Source organism: Chelmon rostratus, chromosome 3, assembly GCF_017976325.1.
Source record: "Chelmon rostratus isolate fCheRos1 chromosome 3, fCheRos1.pri, whole genome shotgun sequence".
NCBI lineage: Eukaryota > Metazoa > Chordata > Actinopteri > Chaetodontiformes > Chaetodontidae > Chelmon > Chelmon rostratus.
The window spans coordinates 18,454,866-18,478,899 of record NC_055660.1 but is presented as its reverse complement, the minus strand read 5'-3'; the positions used below and the strand labels follow the sequence as shown (position 1 = coordinate 18,478,899).

At 41.7% G+C, this 24,034-nt stretch overlaps 3 protein-coding genes and 1 pseudogene across 4 annotated transcripts in view; 2 read left to right on the top strand and 2 right to left on the bottom strand.

Moving 5' to 3' along the window:
- The window catches only part of LOC121604361, a 235,730-nt pseudogene that overhangs the window by 49,548 nt on the left and 162,148 nt on the right, over nt 1-24,034 (top strand).
- Nucleotides 1-24,034, bottom strand: part of LOC121604362 (histone H3-like) — a 610,603-nt gene that overhangs the window by 432,958 nt on the left and 153,611 nt on the right. The window lies entirely within an intron of this gene.
- On the top strand, nt 407-16,725 carry LOC121604336 (centrosomal protein of 95 kDa-like). Its single transcript, XM_041933830.1, has 21 exons — nt 407-591; nt 1,380-1,508; nt 2,162-2,269; nt 2,501-2,611; nt 4,110-4,230; nt 5,962-6,077; nt 6,627-6,859; nt 7,977-8,028; nt 8,177-8,244; nt 8,576-8,772; nt 8,915-9,041; nt 9,229-9,346; nt 9,668-9,873; nt 10,068-10,163; nt 10,838-10,985; nt 13,921-14,090; nt 14,248-14,322; nt 14,460-14,612; nt 15,031-15,177; nt 15,293-15,364; nt 15,696-16,725. Exons 1-21 carry the CDS (start codon nt 567-569, stop codon nt 15,870-15,872), a joined length of 2,649 nt encoding a protein of 882 aa, XP_041789764.1. The 5' UTR covers nt 407-566; the 3' UTR covers nt 15,873-16,725.
- LOC121604356 lies at nt 16,290-23,910 on the bottom strand. Of its 2 annotated transcripts, none has more exons than XM_041933854.1 (6): nt 23,575-23,910; nt 20,629-20,700; nt 20,394-20,496; nt 18,848-18,938; nt 18,684-18,762; nt 16,290-18,516 (listed from the first exon to the last, which is right to left on the bottom strand). In XM_041933854.1, exons 1-6 carry the CDS (start codon nt 23,811-23,813, stop codon nt 18,258-18,260), a joined length of 843 nt encoding a protein of 280 aa, XP_041789788.1. In that variant the 5' UTR covers nt 23,814-23,910; the 3' UTR covers nt 16,290-18,257. The 2 variants fall into 2 exon arrangements, with proteins under 2 accessions (XP_041789788.1, XP_041789787.1); XM_041933853.1 differs by lacking the exon at nt 23,575-23,910 and adding an exon at nt 20,849-21,372.

The following is a 24,034-nucleotide window of genomic DNA, read 5'->3' as shown; positions in this document are numbered from 1 at the left end:
GGGCTATAATAATTTATAATACCCTTAACCGGTGAAAGTACATAGACACAATCTATGAGATGAACCCCTGATGTTGCTGTGAAGGTTTTCAGCTTTGATATTACCAAATAAGTTTAATTTAAAAAATAAAAAAGACAGTCTTAAAAAGTTAAATAAAATAGTGTTTGTGTGTATTCGTGTTGGTTTGAACAAAAGGAGCAAATTTCCATTAATATGCGAGAATACCTCGGTGTTTGCGGGTGCTTAATGCAGTCAGCTGAGGTTTGCATGTGATTGAGGCTCACAAGCTGTACACCTTATTGTGTATTGCCTGCGTTATACACAGGAACCAGCAGATGGCGGTACACTCTCGTCAAAGGGAACTTCCGGAAACAAAGAACCAGCGTATCGTCCAATCAGACAGGACTTCAATTTCAAATGAGGAACGATAGTTCCTCTCTCTTGTTACTGAAACCCATAACAACACCAAAACTGACCCCAGGATTGGGGCTCTGGGTTGTACAAGACTCTTTTGCAGCTAGTCAGTGGATTTTGAGCTCCAGCTGCCTCTCGTTGACAGCTGTTTCATGGGAACCCAGGAGGGAGAGAGAGGTAACGCAGCCGAGACTCTGCTCCAGTCCGGTGAAAGCTAACGACACGTAACTTAGTTAACGCTAACTTATAGCTAACGTTAGCTAGCTTCCAGGTTATTGTGGGCTTCCTGCTGTTACCGAGACTGGCATCGCATGTACATACGTAAATACATTTTAGAGATACATTTTAATTCAAGGTTTAGTAGTAGAGCTAAGAGTTTAATGTTCTCTGACGGTTCCGCTAGCAAACAGACCAAATTAGCAACACTAGCTAGCTACTTTTGAGTAAACTGAATCGGTAAAGTTGCTGTAAAATAGGTTAGAGGTGACTTAACGGTGGCAGGTAACTTCAGACAATAACTTGGCTTGTTGGTTGTTTTGTCATCCCAAATCCATGGCCACCGGTATTATTTGTTAAAAAGCTTAATGTACAATATGTAAACCAAACCGGCAGTCTTAAACGGCAGCTAGTGTAGTAGCTGTAGTTATCCCTTAAGAGACACGGACAGATGATTCCCCGCTCTAAAGCTGGCGTTTGCCGCGGAGAGACATTCATGATTTAATTAATGTTATCACCCCTAGAGGAGGTACAGAACCAGGCTTGTGAATAAATAACCGGTGAACGTCACCGAAATTTGCTCTTCATACATGATACACTCATAGCTCCTGTATTCCACTTAAACTCAGCAACTTTAAAGATGCAGGATTTTGCTTCTCTTTAAACTCAACTTTCTAGATGTTAATCTCAAATTTCTGTGAAATGACTTTATTGTTGGACGTGAGCCATTACCTTTTTTTCCTCTTTAGATTGGGTAGATGTGGCAAATGATCTACTCAGCAAGTGTCACATAAAGCTGAGGCTGAGGAAACTGACGGACTGTGATGCAAACGCTTTCATTGCTCTGTATGAGAACATCTTGGGTGAGAAAGTTCCAGGTAAAAGCAAGCAAACTGCAGATCTACCAAAATTCAACACAGTTGGTTGATCATTCAATTAGATGATTAACAAGGAAATTGTGGGTAACTATTTTCATAAGCAATCAATTGTTTAGGTTATTTTTAAGCATCTCTACTTGTGATTATTAGCTGCTTTCTTTGTGTTATTTTATAAAAACTGAGTATCTTAAGATTTCACAGTCAGGGAGACAAAACCAGCTATTTTATTGAATTCAGTTTTATTTGTCATCCCCTGACATTTACAGACCAATTGATAAATGGATAGTAATCCATATGCTATATTTGCATAATCAGCAGAGTAACTGATGATCAAAATATTCATTATTTTTAGAACTCTAATTATACAGTCAAAACAAGGAAGGCTAACAAGCTGTGAAGTTCTAGCTTAGAGCTTGGTCTCCTGAGTGTGCTCAGTATGTCAAGAATGTTTCCTAAGACCATCAAACATGCCATCACGAGACTGTTAACGTCGCTGAGCTCTTTCCTGCATTGTTCAGTACAGGAAAGAGGTAAAGTGGAGGCCCGAAGTGTTCCAGGAAGTGTATGAATGTATGTTTCTGTAAGTCTGCTGTTGGTGTGTGCATTTCACTGTTTCTCTGGTTATTCACACTGGTGTGTATGTTCCTCTTTAGATTACATTGCAGCACCATGCAGTCAAGAAGAGGACATCCATAACATTCAGTCTGTGATTGATTCACTGTCCCTGGACTACCTTCAGATCAGTCTCTCACACATTACAGGTATAAGAAACATTTTCTTTCTTAACAGCAATCATGATTAAGGCATGTAATATATCAGAAGAGTCACTATGATTCACTGTGACATCCATAACTTTCACCTGGATCAGCTCGAGATCGTCGAAAACGTCATCATCAAGTCACTTTATTTTGGGCTGCACGGCCCAATCTCCTTACTTCCCGAGGGGTATGCTGAAACTGAGACTGATGTGGAGGATGGTTGTGTGTTTGCAGGGGAAAATGTTGTCAGAGGGGACAAAGAATCTATCAGGAATCTCCTAGAAATCTTCGATGGCCTCCTGGAATATCTCAAGGAGGAGATAAGCGAGGAGTCACATAATGGTGGTAGGCAAATTAATTTGTCACTTTTCCCTCATTAGACTGGACAGATAATATGTGTATTTTTCTTGACAAAGTCATTTATGAAGATATGGAGATGGATTTTTACACGCTAAATGGCTGTTTCATGTCACAAATTGGTACCATATAATATTTAATCACATAAAACCCAGATTCCCAAAAAGTTGGGATGCTGTGTAAAACGTATATAAAAACAGAATGCAATCATTTCTTTACCAACAATGGTTTTACGTAGTGTTCCAAGCCCATACGGCAGGAATTGTAACGCAGCCAAATGGCCAGAGCCATGGATGCCCTCCGCTTTGGCCGTAATAACCACCTGGCCAGTTGACACGCACTGTTTTGAACTGCCCATTGTGCCTTAAACAAAGTTGTGGATTTCCACCATCTAAAACTACATGTGAAGCAGCAAATAAACAAACTTATGTGTCCCGGTGTCTGCATCATCAGTTGGATGTCAACAGTAGGACAAGATTTCTCCCACTGGGTAAACATTAACTGCTAACCCGCTTTCTAATGATTAACATGTGATAAACACAAGCAGCTAAACAATGTACGGTGTAAAATGTATTGCTGCATAATGTTAGCAAACTATGAATGTACACAGAGTTTAGAAGTTGCTGTGAGATCTGACTTGCCACTAATTTGTGTACAACATTCAGTGATATTCAATTTACAGTGATGTTGATAGGTATGCACCCTGCATTAAAATCTGAAAGGATGTATTTATCTCACCATCAACTTGTTTTTAACTGATTCAGACATAAGTGTTTGTTGAGGTGAGATATTCTGTCTGTCCTTAAGCATGAACTGGTCCAAATGTGTCCTAAACCTAGTTGAAGACCATCTGGTGCAGAACTTTGTAGAGAACAGTCAGTCCTCTTCATTTGGCAGAACTGAGCATGCCTTTGTGTGAGTGGGCCATCCCTCAGACCACTGCCAAACAGCAATTAGTAGTTAATGAGTATGACTGATGTAGTGTCTGTACTTACAAACCATGTGAGTTTATGAAAGGCCTAATCAAACTTCCTGGATGTACAATACTGAAACTGGCATCAAGTACAATACAAGTGAATAGTGGTCTGTTTAACGTGATGTGAATGCAGAATATTTGAGTTGTTCGGGCCTGAATTGTTTATTGGTCTGAGCTGTGGAGACATTGGTGCAGTGTGGTCTCTAACAGTAACAAGCTATGCCTCTGCGTTTACATCTTCACTTAGGTAGTATTTGCTGTATTTGGTCATTTACATTTGTGCTAAAACTACAAGATGGACTCAGGTGTTTGTCAGAATTTTTTTGGCTGTGAGTCTTTTGGGTTCATCTTAATCTTTTCAAACAGTGAATTTCCGTTTGTTGAAGTCTTTGTTTCTCTTTAAATTTCCACTGAGGTTATTATATGTTGTAATGGTTTTGTTTTTTCGTAGTTTCATTTAGTTTCTGTCTCTCCCTCTGAGTCGCTTACACTGTTTGTGTCTTTTTTCAGAGGAACTGAATGACTTTCTCAATGAGGACGTGCCTGGTGAAACCAAGGAGACAACAAATTGCAATGCCACAGACCATAAGGAGACTGAACTGGATGGAGCATCTTCATCTTCCAGTAGAGAGTAAGAGTTTCTCTTTGACGCACTTGATACAGTACCTGAACACTGAGAAGCACATCTTTCATTGCTGTGGTGATTTTGCTCTTCACACAGATCACCATTCTTTACAGTGTGGGCAGCACTGTGGCATATGTCCTTTGTTTTCCTTTGTTTTGATAATGTTTGAATTTTTTGTATTTTATATGGTTTGGTATGGTTTATGCCAGCTATGCAGTTCTTACATTAATCCCAAACATAGTACTGTTGCTGCTCCTAGAAAAAGGCCATGAACTTTGCCAGTGTGTCTGTCAGTTATGTCACCTTTTCACTCAGTCAGTTCCCGTTGGTGGTCAGTCAGTCTGATATTTATTATTGTGTTGTGGGTTATTGTAAGGAAATAAGAGGGGGAGTGTGAGTCTGAAAAACTTCACTGCCAAAGCAACATGTTTTATTTGTATAATTTTGACAAACAATATTGATGTGAAAAAGTTTATTTGATCATTGACCGTAGTGATAAACATGGGGAGAGAGAGGATGATATGCGATAAAACTGACTCAAACTGACATCACAGTTACAGACCCCTTGTGAAGTTATCAGGAAAAGGCAGTGCATGGTAGAATGAATAACCTCAAACAAAGTAAAAGAATACCAACTCCTCTGTTTGGTTTGAGCTCCCCTATAAACCAAAACAACCCGACAGTCCGGTTTGTTCCACGTGACTCTGACCATGTCATTCAGCTTTGGTGCAGATCCGGGCTGTACACCATGGTAAGCCTGTTAGCCAGCTAGGCTAACCTCTAGCAGTAGTGTAAATCTTTAGAGGTTAGTGGAGATCTGTCAGACACATGAACTATAACTGTAGCTTGACTTGCTTCCCAGCTAAAATTTTCACTAATTTCTTTTTTTATTTGTTTTGGTGCATTTTGTAGCACTGCAGGTGTATTTATTCATACTCTTTAAAATGAATTATAAAAAACAGCAGTGGCACTGTAAATAACAGAAGAACCACTGCTACAGCCTGAGTGATGTTTATGATATGATACGTCTATGCACAAGGACGATTGCATCTCCATTAACAGCAACACTGCCACGGCCCAGTCTTAGCCCAGGATTCGACCTGGAAAACTCATAAAATTGACATTTTAACATGAAAGTCTAATGATTTTTATGTCTTTGATGCTATGTACTCATTGACTTCTTGTAAAGGTATGCTATGCAGGATTTTTAGTATATACTCATAGAAAAATAATCCTTCGCAGTCATGGCTTATGATCCACTAGAGGTGTGTGGCGGTGTATTTATCTGCACAGACCCTGCCCTCTGTCTGTATTTTCTTATCTTGTTATTATTGTGGTCGTGATATTTCTGGGCATCAACCTTGGCAGTGGGTGTGTACCCCCCCCCCCAGCCAACAACAGTGAGCAGGGTGTGGCTGCATTCACACAAAATCAGGGTTGTGCAGAGTCATATTGACTTGTGCTTTAGAACACGATGATCACGAAACAATCAGAAAATAAAATTTGATTTCTCTGATTCACTGCTCGGTTCTCTCTCTGTCTCACTGAGCTGGGGTGGAGGGTCCAACTTTGGTGTGTTTACAAACAACAACCAACAAATCCTGCATATTATCCTTTTAAAATTCCACAGTTATGAGCAACTAGATTGTGGTTGGATGAATTTGAAGCAAGTACATCAAAGTAAACATCTATCATTTTAATGTATAGTACTTAGTAATTGTGTGTCCTCTTGTTCAGGTCCGCTGTCCACTCCAGCAAACATTCCCTCCATTCCTGGAGTGCTGAGGAGGTGGGATCGGCTAGTGAGCTCGGGCTGGGAGTCTCGGCACGCACATTCACAGCCAAACAAGAAGGTAAGACCCACAGCCTGTCTTTACTTGTCCCTGCGAGACTTTGTATACTTTGTTTGGGCCTGGTTGTCTTTCTGCGTATGGTATCACCCTGGTATAACAGTGTTTTTTCCCTCTGGTTTTCCAGATATTTTGTGTGGCCAGGGTGTTACATTAGGATGTGCCAGGAATTTAAGCTCCCTGAGTGGAAGATTTCTCAAAATATACTTGTTTTTGTTAATTATCTGAAAAGACATGTTGTTTTATGAACTGATTAAAGTTTCTGGTCTTGTTGTCAAAATATACAGAAGTTACCAAATCTGTCATGTGGTTTTGTTGCAAACCACAAAGATATTCTGAGACAATTAAGCATTATGTTTTAGCATCATGTTTGACTAACAAGGCCTAACCTTGTCAACATGAATCAAAACGATTGCAGTAATGTGTGTGTGCTCTATCGCATCATGCTGCCTTCAACTATCAATTACGCTTTGATTCATGTGTTATTGTGAAATTATTAAAGATTTTAACTTGTAACTGCTCTTTCAATAAATATCATGTGTAATCTGCTAGGACTGGCTGTCCCTCCTCAAACCTCAGATGCGGTCGTCACCTCTGGTCCCCTGGACGGCCAGGGAGCTCCACAGACTGAACCGCTGCACTCAGCCATCGCCCTGCAGCCACCCAACCAGAGCAACACCCCCCGTGGATCTGACGCAGACCCACACTCACAAAGCCAACCACCTGAAGCTGATGGCCTCAGCCAGGGGCCTGTAGGGGAGGAAGCACCTTCTGTCACTACAGAGGTAGCATTATAGTACAGCATGATGAGGTTCAATTGATTCTCACTCGATTTTCCTGTCATTTGCATGCAGTTTGATAGGACATGCAAACTTTTTCTTCACGAAGTTCTAAAGCCAATGAGACATATCACTATAGTGCCAGACTATCTCTTGTCTTTCACACTCTCACGCACACTTCCTATTTTAGTGATTCCAGGAAAATAAAGGAAGAAAAACCACATGTTGACTCATTCAAAATGGCTGAGACAAGGAGTTACTTCAGTAATGAACTCAAATACTTTTCAGACTTTCTGACTTTTCTTCATAACAATACTCTTCTGTAATATATGGACTTGTACTCCTGTACTGGCCTACAAACATGACCAGCCACATTCGCACTGTGTACGACTAAACCTCATCCTGAGCTTTGTGCATTATTCTTTTATCACGACATAAAACTAGAAAATAAAAGTCAGTGTAGCCAAGCTCGTGCACTGCGTGTGTGTACTGTTGCTGAGAGTTTCGTCTTGACCCAGTTCTGTTTTTTATCAGTTCACTGATCTTTAAAGACTGTTGGTAGAAACAAAGAAAGGTCTGTAACCAAGTGAAGGAAATACCTTATTCATGACACGTCACATAGTTCGAAGATGGCATGGATTATATTTTCTCCGACATGTGTTGAGTGTTTTCTAATACAGACGTACACATATTTATCACATTTTAAAGAATGTGCTGAAAACAGGAAGTGCTGTCTGACTGACTGACACCTCAGCACACTTAAGAGCAGGTCCTGACATGCACAACAGCATGTTCTTGTGTGACTGCTGACAACGCTTAACCTATGACTGCTTCAGTACACAACATCAGCAGCCACCAAGCTCAAACCTACAGGAGACTTCCCTCTTCTTTGTATGGAGTGACTTGATCCCTCACTGGTGTCAATATGTTATAAAAGCCTTGTGTCTGGTCTCGGATGGTCCTAAATTTCTCGAATGGATAATTTTAGAAAATGCACTTTTTTTTTCATTTTGTTCAGTACTAAACTGTGTCTCTCAATGTTAATGGCCTCTGCTCGGCTGCACTGTAATTGTTGTCTTGCTCTTTCCCCCCCGCTCACTTTCTCACTATCCATCTCACACAGACCTCTAGACCAGTTGCTGAGGCAGTTGCTACCAGTAGACTGCAGTCTCCTGGTGAGTAAAACAAATGTACCTTCGTTCTTATTCAAACCCCAGATGTTGGGGTTGACAGGAGATCTCCAGGGCAGCTTTCAAATAGTACTGTTTGTCTGCTAGGCCCAAATAATGGCTAACAACATGTCATGTTTTGCTCAATTTCCAGCTGCGAGTGAGGCATCCTTATCCAGTCGGCAAAGAGCCAGGACAGAAGTGGAGGGGGAGGCGCTAGAGGTATGAGAGCAAACAGTCTTCACTTGTATACATTTTACAACAACCTCTGACCCACGCAGACACAGTTATATCTGTTGTGTCATATCCAGCTGCACAGCTCTAGGTCAGGTTAGGACCTGTATGTGTTACGCTGGTTGCTCTGTTAAAAAGGTTGGGCACAAGATGAAAAACTGTCATATACAGTGACATGCAGTGTATATAGTGGTCAAGTCCACTGTGATTAAGGGAGAATGCAATGATTTTAACACATTTCTGTTGCTTTCCCTCCTTCTCGTTTTGGTTTTCTCCTTTGTGGTACATTAATTGTTTGTCTTTTTTTGTCTAATCTCAGCCAACTAACGGGGGCCCCAGGAGGGTTTTATTTCGCACCCAGCCAGACGTGCTGTTCCTCACCCTGCAGGATGAGATGGCAGCTACAACCCCTTCTCCACCAGACACTGAAGAGGAAGAGCAAGATGAGGAGGATCTGAGTTATACACGAAGACATCCAGGCAGAAGGATGGGTCACAGTGATAGGACGGGCCTCAGGTGAGAGGGGTGGAGTTCCAGGAGAAGGCTGTAGGATGAGGAAAATAATGTCCTGATAGAAGTTATTATACATGTGAGGACAATGTAGTAATGCTTACTTTTCTGACTAACTATCTCTACTGTATGTCGTCTTCCTGAGCAGTGGCAGGCTGAAGGAGGGCGGTTTTGAAGAGCCTCTGTCGTATCGTAGACAACGGAACAAGCAAGCTGAAGAGGAGCTGCACCACATATCTGAGAAACTCTCCCATCGACTGGAGGAACTCGATCAGGTGTGTATCTATAGTTTATGTAGGTCCCAGCACACTGTTTTGACTGTTCTGTATCCAAGCAAAAGTAGTTTAGATCTTTCCTGCATGTGTCTTTCTTGTCCGAGGTGGGTTATACTGTACATATTTATTATGACGTTTTTGTATTTGTGTATTGTTCTCTTATGTGTGCAACATGTTTTCCCTGTAGATGCTCAAACGAGTTCTTAGCGAAGGTGGAGAGTCCAGTGAAGTCAGAGAAGAGGACAAGCAGTCCCATCACAGTGACAGCATCATGGAGTGTCGCAGGACACCCAGACAACACACAGGTACACACACGTCATGGCTAAGACACCGTTAACACATCTGTTATGTAAGAGAAAATTAAACCGCAGCCTTAAAGAAATGAAGTGTTTGTTTTTTATCTTATTACAGTACGTTTTTTTTTTAACGTTGAACCTATCAGGTAGCCACAGATTTCTATTATTTTCACAATTGGTTTGGTTTGACCATTCAAGATCTTATGTTATGATAGCTCTTCAAGTGAAGTTTATCCTTCATTTAGACATTGGAACAAATCCATATGAGAATTCTCTTTTTGTGCTTTGCATCAACACTGATAATTAATTTGCAACATTTCTTTGTTTCAGGAACACCTGCTGCTGAATCCACCCACCGGACACGCTCCTTATCTCCCTCCCCTCCACGGGTCCGTCACTCCCTGCAGGGACAGTTGGAAGACGCCATGGCAGAGGCCTTGAGTCTGGATGATGGAAGGCAAACCAACCTCACAGCTTCTGATCATTCAAGGCCAGAAAAGCTTCACCACAGACCGTCTCACAGGAAACATATCAAGGTTTTAACATATGTTTATTTAGTGGCTTTCATTTACATGTATCATATATAATGTGCTGATATATCAGAGATACAAGTCTCACATCAAGAGGTTCAAGGCATTGTGCATTTGCTTGATTGTTTTAAGTAATTTCTATTCACTCATCACTCAGATAATTAAAAATGATAAAATGAATCTCTCTCTCTCTCTCTCAGTATCTGGAGAATAAGGCCTACGAGAAGGAGTTGAAAAGATATGAAGACAATGAACGGGCAGATCTAGACAAGGCACGCCTCAAAGCTCAGGAAGCTGTAAGTCATTAGTGTGATGTATAGTTTGAGTACAATGAGGGCCTCTCTCTCAGCCCCTCCCCTTCACATCCATGTTTAGGATGCTGAAGCAGAGCTTTGTTTGTTTCTCATATTTGTTTTATGCTCCTCACGTGTTTTTAAGAAATGATCTCTGTTAGTGGACAGTATAAAACCTGTATGGCATGCTGCAATAAAATACTTTTGTGAAAGCATGTTTGTTCAGATAGAATGCAAAGTTTTAATTTATTTACAATAAAACGCTGTTAGTCAGAACACAGTGAAGACTTTAGCACACTTTCCACAAATATGCAATATTCAATGTTCACTATAAAAAATATAAATTGCACCTCATTTGTTGGTATTTTCTTCTGAAAACTGAAGGAGAACTTTTCTCTAAGTTGTTAGCACTGACCAAACCCTAAATGTTGACATACACTTGGTATAAAATGGCTTAGGGCAAATATCAAATGCTGTTTTGCAGACACTATTAAACAAGCAACAATATAAGGATATTAACCCTATCAACCTAACAACCTAACAAAGCCTTCAGCTTGGAGGAAATGGCCACAATGGAACATATTCAAGTGAAATACTGAGTGCTTGTGACTGTTGGGCAATCTGTCCCAGTTTACTAATAGTTTAGTGTGTGTGCATGTGTCTGTCTCTGTCTGTAGGAGCGACAGTACAGAGAGGCCATACTAAGGGATCTTTCCCAAGCATCCAGACCGTCCCCAGCTAGAACAAAGGCCCAGCATAGGTCACAATGTAACACACAAACACCAGGACGGAGATGGCAGGAGTCACCCAGGAAAGCTTCATCAAGTAAGTTAAGACTTATTATATTTACAACATGGAACATTTGTTGATGCTTAGACATGCTGACATACAACTCTGTTTGTCGAGCTGCAGGATTATGCCTAACTTCCTAAATATTAGAATTATGATTAGTATTGAAAATGCTGGGCCCCTCAGGTCTCTAATGGGTTGTGGGTTGAAGATTCAGAAATGATAGTCTTATTAGGCTTTGATGACTGATCCTTGGCATTCATAGACACCTCCTTTGGCTGAAGTTCCCTCTTGTTCAGTGTGTATGCTTTATGAGCGTTCATGTTTCTAGCTTCAGGCTGGCTGGCCCACTGGCGCTGATAATGGCAGAAGTAACAGCTCTGATAGACTATGAAGTAAGGGCCACAAGTGTGTTTGCTACAGCGGCACTTTCTGTTGCACATCAGCTGCAGGATGGCCTCCTCATCAACAATGTGCTGCAGAGAGCTGAGAAATGATTATAACAGAGAGGTCTTTGGAGCAGAGCCGGAGGTGGAAACATACACAAGTTCTCATTAGCCCTTTTCACATAGAGATCCCACAATGTTGCCGCAAAGAAGCTGGCTAGGCTTTTTGACACTGAACCTCAGCAGTGCCAGCAAAATACCACCTCAGTGTGTGATTTTTAGATTACATTTTAGCATGCCGGTGTTCCAGAACCAAAGGAGGTGTGGTGGGCGTGGTGTGTAACACAGCAGCGTTGGCATCTAGTGTGACATTTAACATACGGGTCCAGCAGCATTTTTTTTTTTTTTTTTTTTTTAAACAATAACAATGGCATCACTTACCACTCCTGTTACATGGTGATTGATCTCATCCTCTGCTTGGAGTATAAGAAGCTCCTGGACCTCTGTGTCTCTCAACTTTGGCTACATGTTCTGTTGCTGTTCTTCATCTTTGATTTAGCTGCTAACTGTTGCTAGCTGCTTTTTAAACCCCCCATGGTGGGGTGCACAAATAACACGTAAAATAAATGTCACACCCCCGGCTCAGCATGCCAGCTCACTCTTTTTATACAGATGTTGATTCGGCTCTGTAACAACCTCTGCTGCCAGCTTGACATACAGAAAGGCGAGGCGGAATAATGGCGCAACAATCCCACCTTGAACAGGCTGTGTAAAAGCGGCTACTGTGGATACATTATTGCTGGTGTGACAGTGATAATGGGGGTTTAACCTGCATCACTGTAACTGAATCTGGTATATCACAGAACTGTCAACCTTGTTTTAAGCGAAAAGGTTGCAGTCCATGTCTCTGGTATATTTACGTCAATGCCTGTGAATTAACATTGGTTTGGTCAGTCAATAGGATCTTGAAGGAAGTTGCAATACTTTAACCTTTAAAAAGAGGAAAAGGTCATTTTCAAACAAAATTAATACCAGAAACACCGTTTATAATAGAGTGGACGATATTGCACAGCTTCTTCAACATCAGAGCAAGCAGGCACCAAGAGCAGAATACAGAAAGAAGACTGCTTGTTTATATTTATTTATATTGTTCATATTATAGCAAAATAGTAACGCTGAAGACCTTGAGCAATCCCAACTGATACTAAGTATAAGTTCACAATATATAAACTGCAGGAGACTTGTGTCCCTTAGCATATCAGTTATGTGAGATGGAGGTCAAAAATGTTTTTTTGTGAATTGCCAACTGTAGACATTAATAGAAACATGAAAAGTCTTCATTCAAACCATTAGGGGCTTCTGAAGCAGTCATTTGTCTCTTTTTAACTAATGCTTGTTTATTGCTCCCACTTGTGAATGGTCTGCTGTATGACATTATATATACCGATTGTGCATGACTGCATGCTGATAAAGGGCCTAGTCTGAAACATTCGTGCACATTCATAGTTTCTGCACAAGACACTCTGCACACTTTTCCTAATTGGATGCAGATGTTCCCTTGGTTAACTGTTTGCATACAAATAACTGTCTCTACCACACCTGTTAACAATGCGGTTTTACTTATAATCTGTGTTGCATCAACAAAGTCACCTCATAAACACCACAGCACCCATCTTTATACATGACCTTAACGCACAGCTGTGGCTTTTTATAGCACCTATAATGCATTTCATAATTTACATCATTTTACTGCAAGCAGAGGAACATCTGGCGATGCCTCTCCTGCTGTTCTGTCCCGAAAGGCGTGAATATAATAACACGCTCGAAAATCTGCCGCACGCAGTTCTTTTAATACTTGTATTTGGGGTCTATTTGAAGAGCAGCTCGCCACAATTTGAGTGTGTTTTTATCGTAGAAGGGCCATCGATGGAAACTGCACAGTATTTTACTCGTCATTTTATTACTGCAGTTAGGAAACTTGCACACACGAACCATCTTGTTGCGTTTCGCGCTCTGGAGGAAGCACACACGCAAAAATCAAAAGTGAGGTCACCACCAACAAACTGGCGTGCGCGCGTGAACACAGGAGGCAGGTCAGCACAGGTCGAATAGAGAAGTGGTCTGTGACAGTTGCTGTAATGTAAAAAACCATCATGTGGCCAAGAAAGATTAATTCCATTTGCATCTATAAATCTGCGTACGTGTTAGATGTTGTGATTTTTAAATTGAGGCATCAAGACTTCTTGCTGATATAATTGAACTTAGTCAACTTATGTTTCTTTGAATGTAACATAACTAGCAGAGCAGCAAGTATCCTTACCTGTGTCTTTATGCATTAAAAAAAGTACTTTTAGACATTGTATTAAGCATTACTGTGACTGTCTTCAAATAACAAAATCAGTTGTCCCGAAGGAGGAGGCACATTAGCTGTATGCAGGATTGCATAATACAAATATTAAGAAATTCCTGTTTTTGTCACAAACAATATTACATGTATTGCCACGAGCAAAGAAGAAATTATGTAACGTTAATGTAGTCAGATTATACTGGTAACGTTCCGGTTTGTGTCCCCTCTGTGTCTCCAGTGAAGGTGAAGGAGAATGAGCTCCTTCCTGTGCTTGTGGAGGAGTTGCCCCACCTCCACATCTCCCCCCACGCCCTGGGTCGGATGTGGGAGCAGCAGATGCAGCAGGTGGACAGACTCCACGCCCTGTCATCCTCCCACAGCCAGCGTCGCAGCAAACTCACTAGCCAGGTAGGACTGTGGCCATTATAAATCAAATGGATCTGTCAGTCACTGTGCAATGTGCTGGGTGCCATACTTTGATGTCTGGTCCCTTTTCAAATCTGGAATGTATGATTTGGTGGATGGATTGATGGATGAATATGTGAAACGCCTGCTTGTCTGCTAGGTGGAGGAAGCCCAGAGAAAACATGACCTGCTGGTGGAGATAATCCGCAAAGACCAAGACCACAACAGGCGCCTGGTGAGCATCAACCCTAATGATCCCTTCACATCAAGCAACACTATCAACAACAGTTTCCGCTACACCTGCCTGTTTTAGACTTACTGTATTTGTCAAACCAAGCTGGCCAGTTACAAGCTAAAATGTTTACCTTCCAGAGGGACGTCAAAGAGCGTATCCAGCAGCAGAAGTCAACCCAGAACAGACTGAGGGAACAGAGGCAGCAGATAGCACGAGCTAAGAAGTATCACAATGACTACCATGTCCAGCACCGTGCCCGCCTCATGAGGGCGCGCACCAAGGAGGAGAGGGTGAGTAGTAATAACTTTGTACACCAGTTACAGGACCAACTGATTGCTAACATCATTTATCTTTTTTTTTTTTCTTGTTATACCAAAAGCTCAGTTCACAACCTAAATGGATTACATCAGTGATATAAAACAAAGAATCAATGCAAATAATCACATTTCAGAAGCTAGAACCAGCAAATATTTGGCAATTCTGAAGGCTCTCACAGTGTATAAGGAGTCAATGGACTGTTGTCTCTGTCTTAAAAAGTCTTTACATCTAAATATGTGCAGGTGTTTGAGAGAGTTGTAGAAGCATACAAGTTCTTAACGAATACTAAGTTTAGGATTAAACCACAGGCCATGTAATGATCTCGCACTAGTCTTTTGGGTGACATGATGACCAAAGTGTTTGTGTTTGTGTGTGTGTGTGTGTGTGTAGATGTTTCGGCAGCTGTTTGAGGAGGGTCTGGAGCTACAGAAAGTGCGGTTGAGAGAGCAGAGAGCCTACGCCAGGGAGCAGCAGCTGGAACATCAGAGACGACACCAGGACCAGATCAAGTCCATGGAGAACTACTACAAAGACCAAGTAGGACACACACACACACACACACACACGCAATTTCTGACCTATGGTCCCACACACTTTTGTAGGGTTTTAAAATTGACTTTACAATCTACTCAACTTGCTTTCTCTCTTTCAGTTTTCACTACTAGCTGAAAAACTTGCACAAGAACGGCAGGAGATCCAGGTTCGGAAAAAAGCTCAAGAAAAGGTAAAACCTTCCCTTATTACTGCTGCGAATCACTTTTCATGTGAAATCCCAAAACACATGGTGCAGTTGTATGACACCACACGGGAACATATTTAGACTTGCTAAAGGGCAAGACACTCTCAAACCACCAATGAATAGACATCAAGAATTAATTTCAAGAAATTCGTTATTCGTTTGTTCAACCTTGACTTTTTGAAAGAGTGCGTCTAACATGCAACTGTATTGTTATTGCCATGACTTTGAAACAGAATTGTCCAGGTTTCACTTCTTCCCTGGAGCCTTTTTAAAAACAATTTTCGTGAAGAACATTCATCACTCCCATTGTTTGCAGGCTCTGCTGAAGATGAAGCGAGAGCTGCGTTCCAGGATGGAGCGTGAGATTGGTGAACTGCAGAGGATCATTATTCAGAATGATGAGGACGACCATTTCCAGGACCTGGAAGTTCAGAGGCTGCGCAATCGGGTCCACATGGCTTCCTTCCAGTACAACACTAGCTACCTGCACTGACTAGGGACTCAAGACAAAGGGCTGTTTTAAGCTCCACTCAATCAAGGCTGGATTTACATCAGAGGAACAGGCTGCAAAAGACTTCATGCCATTCACAACTAAGGGTACGACATTCTGATGGCTGAATAGTTAGGTCTCCTCTGCAGAGGAAAATTCACATTGTAAGAACTTACGGAAATCCTGATTATTGATTATTAATGAACTGAAAACACGCTGATAAAATGTAGCTCCAAGCTTATTTGCTTCCTCTCACCTCAGCTGCTGTTCCTGAACTTACTGACACCTTGGACCAAGTCCCCTCCATTGGTTTTAGTACTTGATACCTAAGAATGTTTTTAAGTGGCTCCCTCATTGTGCAGTCTTTGTGTACTGATATTGTAGCAGGCAACTAGTAAAAATGTTCTTCCTCTTGCCAAATAAGGACCACAGATGCAAATTTAATAAGTATGAATGTTACACGCAGAATGAGTTTTAACCTCTTTTTCCCCACATATATGTGCGATGTCTGTTTTAACCATGCCAGTGGTTTATTTATTATTTAACTTTTATGTCATTTGATTTTTAATTAACCTAGTGTTGTGCTGTCTGACCACCAGGGGCGATGATAATCAGTCTTTCGTGACTTCTCCTTTTCCTCAGCTCCATTGTGATTGTTTTTAACTCTCAGCCAGAACTTAAGACATGGTCGTTTTTAACCAATACACAGAGGTTGCAATGTTAAAACGCTGTCTACTGATTTTGTGAATTGTATCCAATGAGCACACGCACGCCCCACCACCATCTAATAAATGTGTGGGCTCACTCGTCTCTCTGGGTGCGTCACAATTAAGGTGCTGATTGTTTTGGTATTTTATTCCGGCTTAACTTTAGCTGAGCAAGTCGCTGAAAATATCCTGTAATGAGGCTGTTCTGTCTGTAGCATGACAAAAAAGAAAGCTACTGCTACTATTCTGACAGGATTGCTCAAGATAGCAGGGAGAGATAGTTGAGTGACCTTTCAACTAGATGGGAAGATATTGGTGACACCTAGGTGAAATCCAATCACAGTGCAAACCTTTCCAGGTGCGATCTGGACGATCTAATCACAATACTTCCTGCATGCATTTACGCAGGGCATTAACATGTTTTTTTTCCCCCCAAATCCAGATACAGACCACATGTTAATGGCAGGTGCAAATGGGGTCTTGAATCTAACCACTAACACTGACTATAGTCACATGCATCCTTATTATTATTATTCCAAATATGACAATATTCTGAATTTATTACAGGTCATGTAAACAGTTACATTTTCCAAATTAGGCCTTATTCTGAATGGAGCGTTTTTCAATTAAGACATGTAGGATATGCAGATATTATTCAGGGTTTAGGACCAATTGGGTAACAATTGGGGTTTTTTTTAAGCAGTTTACAACACACAGCCTCTTGCCGGTTTTACAGGCAGCTTTGTGTGTTGCTTAGCCAACAGTTTGCAAGGGTAGAATAGAGATGCAGCACAAAAGGAAAATCCACATCTCTAAACACCTACTTTCAAACATTAAGACTTGGATATCAACAATTGAATATATTGCAGCGGCGACCTTTTGAAGAATGTGGTTAAACAAATGAGAGAGGGAGGCTGTGCACAGCTGCATGTAAACAGGAATATTAATGGATCATACATTTTCATGGGCCATGTAAACATCTTAGTAGAATTTCAGAATGAGGGCAAAACCCAGAATTTTTGACCATTTAAATGCAGTCCTTCAAAAGGGTGAGTCACTTTAACATCGTTCAATATTGCTTGAAATCTTGACAACAATCCTTGTTTGAGAAAATTTGTATTGTGAAAATACATACTGGCACAAGGTTGGAAAAGAACCAGAAGATTATTCACCTTTTGACGTAAGAAATCTGAACAAAAAAAAAGTATTCTTCGGAAAGACGAAGGAACAGTCCAGCTTTTCTCAGGGTCTTTGCCATTACAATCATTGTTCAGTTGTCTTGTTTTGCTGCAACAGCGTCACTCCTGACTACAAACAGCAAAGCAACTGTTTACTAAAACTCTTACCTGCCAATTAAAACCAAGTATTCTTCCTCCTCCCTTCGCTGTGGTATGCAAATGCAGCAAGGTGAGACAACTGCCCTCTCACTTGCATCAGATGGTTCTATGATGTGTGTGATGGCATCAGCAAATAAATGCATACGGAGATGTTGATGACAGCTTTGTGATATTCCAGAGAGAGACAGCCAAAATCCAAGGAGGCAGCAGAGCAACCTCAAGTCCAGCTGCCCAGTCCACTGTATCATAGGTTTAAAAAAAAAAACAGGAACATATTCCTGGTTCATCATTACTTCAGTACAGCCACTGTCTGCTTGGAGCGTCATTTCAGACATGACACCAGCTCAACTCGTAATTCTGCTTGGTGACATTGCTGAGTTGGTCTGTTCATGTGCTGCCTCCTTTCCATTTATCTGGAAATCACCATCATCATCACCCGGCAGGTTAGTCCATTTACAGCGGCTCTGACAAAAACAGCACGCCTGGTAAACCACGAGCTTTAGTCCTTTGACATGTTTTCTAACTGTACACTGTCTGTTGCATTCCCGGCACGACCTGAACAGCTGAAGGATGCACTCCTCATCGACGATGAACTCTGATGAGCTGAGGCAATCAGAAATTATACATGATTAGAATGCCAAGTTCTCGTTTTGACATTAGTTCAGTGTAAACAGTATTGAAATTATGCTTGTATACGTAAAGCTGGGGATGATGTTCGACAACAAAAGCCTCAAACTGGATTGTGGTTATTAACACTGACATCAGCATACCTTCCCAAATCCACCAGGTAGTGTCCATCTCCCACACTTAACGAGGTGCTAAACTCTTCATCCTTGTCTTCTTGACTGTCTGTGTGAAGATTCATTTTTAAAAAGATGTCAGTTATTACTTCACTTTTCCTGCAAAAAAAAAAAAAAAAGTTTAGATGACTAACCTCTATTTTCTTTATTTTCTGACTGGTTGGTTGTCACCCACTCATCTTGACTTTTCCATCTTTGACATGCAGCATCTTTTTTCCCTGACTCCTTAAAATAGGACAAGGAACAGAAACCAATCAGCATGACAATTAGTTAAAGACAGAATCAGTAGGATTTGTTGGTTAATGTTTTTAATCACAACATTCACAACTGGCTCCTCCTCACCCCCTCCATGCTGTTATTGGCTGGGGTTACCCACCCAAGGTTAATGCTCAGAAATGTATTTTTTAAAAGGAAAATAGTACTTATTCCGTCTTTACAACAGGCAACATAATTTCATTTAGCACATTTCATGCACTACAGCTTCACAAATTACATAAATACAGATCATTATAATTTAATGATAATACATTTAAACTGTCAAAAAGTAGTGTGGGTATGAAAAATTAGGGCAGTAAATTGGAAAACTAAAGCAGACTGTCTGCAGCTGAAACTTGCAACAAACTGTAAATCAAGCTTACAAGTGCCACTAACCTCTACATTAATAATACTTTTTTTATAAGTTTGGTCTTATGTTGGGCTGCAATCAGCTAGTAGCATCACTTCAGTGTGACACAGAGGTAAAAACAGTATTCTGATCTCTGCTGTCTGACCATGCAGATGTTAGACAATCATCAACCCTGAAGTGGTAGACAAAGGGGAAAAGCACAACAAAAATGTATTGCCATTTTTAAATTATATTACACACTAGGTATTCATATTGTTCGTGTCTGCTATGTACAGCATATGCGTTTTAAATTATCAAGAGATAAGCACAAAGAAACGACAACTCTCCCATCTGTGGGCTGCCACAAATTATCTTCTGAGGCCTTCTTTGAAGCTGGAGACTGTACTTGAATACTTTTCAGTGAGGATATCTGCTGTCATCAGTCTTCAAATGTTTTCAAGAATTCAAAACTACGGCAACTTTCATAATAATTAATCCATGAGGGTGGTATGAGGGCCTGAAGTCCACAGGTGGGGGTTGTGCTTGCAGCCCAACTGTGCAGGACATTTGGCATTTGCCAGACAACACCAAGATCGGCAAATTCGTCATTGGCACCCTGTGCTCTTCACAGATGAAAGCAGGTTCACACTGAGCACATGTGACGGAATCAGGAGACTCCGTGGAGAGCGTTCTGCTGCCTGCAACCTTCTCCAGCATGACCGGTTTAGCAGTGGGTCAGTAATGGTGTGGGGTGGCATTCCTTTGGTAAATGGATTATACTGTAAAATATCAGAAAATGACTCTGAAGTTCCCAGAATGTAAGGGGATGTATTCAAAATGCTTTTTTTGACTGACAATCAACACCCAAAGCTTTTAAGTGCGCAATGACTGAAGCAGAGAAAAGCAGCCAAATGAAACCAAACACTGCAGCGAAATAATGTGTGGCGGTTTTGGTAAATAAATAAACAAATACACAAACGACTACTTGATCATCAAAGTAGTTGGAGATTACTTTCCTGCTGGCTGATGAGGGGACTAATTGCCTCAGCTCTACGCAGGAGGTGTGTTAGATTTACCTTTCCATTTTCAGATGACTGGACAGAAGCAGCAGCAGAAGCTTCCCGCTCCGCTTCATTTGGTGAACTCATCATGAACGGGTATTCGTAATGCACACTTTCACTGCAGACACAGAAAGAAGCACAGGGATACACATGAAGCTCCTTCATGTGTGTGTGGGATCATCATGTTATTCATGATTAATTTCCAGTTCAAACTGACGGAAGCAGCACATTTACACACAGGCCTCCTCACCAGGTTTCAGTTGAAGAGCTTCTATCGAGGGCTGGCCGTTCAGGGCGATTCTCTGCCTTGGTGCGAAGATAACTACAGTCATAAAACACGACAGTTGGCTTGCTGGTTAATTCGCATTGCCAAATACAGAGAGATATGTGAAAAGGCACGTTTGTAAACTACACTGACGTTAGTTGTGTATCACATTATAGTCCGTTACGATGATACAGACCTAACCTACCTGTCCAGCAGAATAAAAGCCATCTTTGAGTCCGTTTTAATACCGCATTGCTTCTTAACTTGTCGCCACTTTGTAATTGCCGCGCCGATGGTTATTCTTGTCTTACTGCGCCGTTTGTCACTTTCTCTTTTTGCTCGCTGGCCTTCCACTGACCTCACCCTCTTCTTCTTCAGGGAGTCTGCAGTGACTGATTTCTGAGGAGCTCCAGGCGCCATATTGGTTTTTCCGCAGCGTGATGACATCACGTCCGGTGCACCGGGTTTCAGACCGGCTCAAACAATCAGACATTCTTTCTGAATTACAGAGTTAGATAAGAAGTTGTAACACTTCTGTACGTGTGTGATAATTCATTGTCTGTTTTATAATCCTTTAACATGACAGCATTCCTTAAAGCAACTACAAGGAACTTTCATTTTGTGTTGCGTTTGGCGTCCAAAAATGAGACTGCATTTCCCATGAGCACCTCTGCCTTGTGTTGTACAGATCTGGAACTGGCTAGCGCGAGCGTTTGTTTTGGAAGCGTCTGAAAGGCAGACAACGAATTTTTCTTAAAAAAAAAAAAAGTTTGCTGGCTACACAGTGATGAGGTAATGCATCTGATATGGCTATGTAAGATTAATAACAGCAATTGTGTTGAGAAAGCAACGACATCTCACAAAGTACACTGCAAAAAATAATAATAATAATAAAGGAAACACTGAAACAACACAATGTAACTCCAAGTCAATCACACTTATGTGAAATCAAACTGTCCACTTAGGAAGCAACACTGATTGATTGACTAATCAATTTCATATGCTGTTGTGCAAATGGAATAGACAACAGTAGAAATTATAGGCAATTAGCAAGACACCCCCACTAAAGGAGTGGTTCTGCAGGTGATGACCACAGACCACTTCTCAGTTCCTATGCTTTCTGGCTGATGTTTTGGTCACTTTTGAATGCTGGCGGTGCTTTCACTTTAGTGGTAGCATGAGATGGAGTCTAGTGCAGCTCATCCAGGATGGCACATCAATGCAAGCTGTGACAAGAAGGTTTGTGTCTGTCAGCGTAGTGTCCAGAGCATGGAGGCGCTACCAGGAGACAGGCCAGTACATCAGGAGACGTGGTGGAGGCTGTAGGAGGGCAACAACCCAGCAGCAGGACCGCTACCTGGAGGAGGAGGAGAACTGCCAGAGCCCTGCAAAATGACCTCCAGCAGGCCACAAATGTGCATGTGTCTGCTCAAATGGTCAGAAACAGACTCCATGAGGGTGGTATGAGGGTCCGACGTCCACAGTTGGGGGTTGTGCTTACATCCCAACACTGTGCAGGACGTTTGGCATTTGCCAGAGAACACCAAGATCAGCAAATTCGCCATTGGCGCCCTTTGCTCTTCACAGATGAAAGCACACTGAGCACATGCAAGACAATGCTAGACCTCATGTGGCTCGAGTGTGTCAGCAGTTCCTGCAAGACGAAGACATTGATGCTATGGACTGGCCCGCCCGTTCCCCAGACCTGAATCTGATTGGACACATCTGTGACATCATGTCTCGCTCCATCCACCAACGCCACGTTGCACCACAGACTGTCCAGGAGTTGGCGGATGCTTTAGTCCAGGTCTGGGAGGAGATCCCTCAGGAGACCATCCGCCACCTCATCAGGAGCATGCCCAGTCGTTGTAGGGAGGTCATACAGGCACGTGGAGGCCACACACACTACTGAGCCTCATTTTGACTTGTTTTAAGGACGTTACATCAAAGTTGGATCAGCCTGTAGTGTGTTTTTCGACTTTGATTTTTGAGTGTGACTCCAAATCCAGACCTCCATGGAGGTCCAAGGATGTGTTATTTTAGTGTTCCCATTATTTTTTCTGAGCAGTGTATTTAATAAATAGTCATATTGCATACCCCTCTAAGAGGAAGTGGGCCAATTCAGGATTTAATTCCCTTTTTATTTTTATGTTTAAAGAAAGTCAGTCAGTTTTGGGGGCTTTGCTAACAAGGGGGATGACATCCCCCCTCAAATCACCTGCTGGATTTTATGCAAACCCCACAATGAACTGATATAATGTGTGTGTGGTCATAATACTGTGTGTGGTCATAATGGTCATTATAATAATGCTGCAGCTAATACTAGCTGCAGCATTATTATAATCTAATTACATTTACAAGGGCCATTCTGCTGCCTAATGAGCACTTGTACTTTTCATACTTAAGAACATTTTGCTGCTAATGCTTGTGTAATTTCACTTAGGTAACACTTTAAATGTAGGATTTTTACCTGTGACAGAGTATTTTCACATTGAAGTATTGCTGCTTACCATTGAGTAAAGCTTCAGCTTCTGTTCTTCGGACATTCCCCTCCTCGGCTGTTTCTCGGCCATCTCTCCCTCTTGTCAATATGATTATGTTGTGGTGTTCAGCACGCCCCCTCCACTTCCCTTTGTCCTGTGCACGAGAGCGAACGCCCCCTGTTGTTGATTGGCTGAAATAGTGTTGTGTGGCTCGGCACGAGCCACTTTGTTTATTTCCCTTACAGAGCCAGAGCGACGAACACCGGATTGTTGGTTTGTTTCTTTTTTGTGCACACAACGGACAGCTCGCTGAATTTGACAGAAGTGTATCGGATTAAATCACTGACTGACTGCATCTTAGGTCTCTTTATGTTGTGAGAAGGAGGCGCCAGAAACATGAAGAAGAAACCCACAGACATGCTTCTAACCTTACTGGTATTTTACTTACATGTTGATGAGAAAGAAAGCCATCTCGGCGTCGGTTCTGAAGCCGTTCTTGTCCCGCAGTTTTTTCCAGGCGCTGTACGCTGGCCCGAGGTTTACTCTGGTCCTCCCTCGCTGTCTGTCATTCTCCCTCTTCACTCTCCTTGCCTCCTCCGATAGGGGCTTCTTCGGCTTCTTAACAGACGGTTCAGGAGGCAATGAAGGATTTTTTTCTATGCCTTCACAGTCTTCCATTTCCACCATTTATACGGCGCTGTCCTGTATCTGAAACATGATGAATTAAGGTTATAAACAAAGGCTGAAGTGAAGCCCTTTTCTGGCTGTGTTGACTTTTTGGCTGTCCCCGTCTGCCGTAAGTCAGAACGTTGTTGTTTTTTTTTTTTCTGCTAACTTTAATGAACACAAATCGCTTAACAGACAAAGGTAAGCCATAGATATGTCTATTTATAAAAAAAATACCGAAA

Bases quoted from the DNA above. Each gene is read 5' to 3' on its own strand.
- LOC121604336 (XM_041933830.1), top strand. From the start codon at position 567: ATGGGAACCCAGGAGGGAGAGAGAG. The intron at 9,874-10,067 runs GTTTTAACATAT...TCTCTCTCTCAG, and splicing joins CTCACAGGAAACATATCAAG to TATCTGGAGAATAAGGCCTA. The intron at 14,323-14,459 runs GTGAGCATCAAC...TTTACCTTCCAG, and splicing joins AAGACCACAACAGGCGCCTG to AGGGACGTCAAAGAGCGTAT.
- LOC121604356 (XM_041933853.1), bottom strand. From the start codon at position 21,090: ATGTCATCACGCTGCGGAAAAACCAATATGGCGCCTGGAGCTCCTCAG. The intron at 18,763-18,847 runs GTTAGTCATCTA...ATCTTCACACAG, and splicing joins AGAAAATAAAGAAAATAGAG to ACAGTCAAGAAGACAAGGAT. The intron at 18,517-18,683 runs GTATGCTGATGT...TGATTGCCTCAG, and splicing joins TACCTGGTGGATTTGGGAAG to CTCATCAGAGTTCATCGTCG.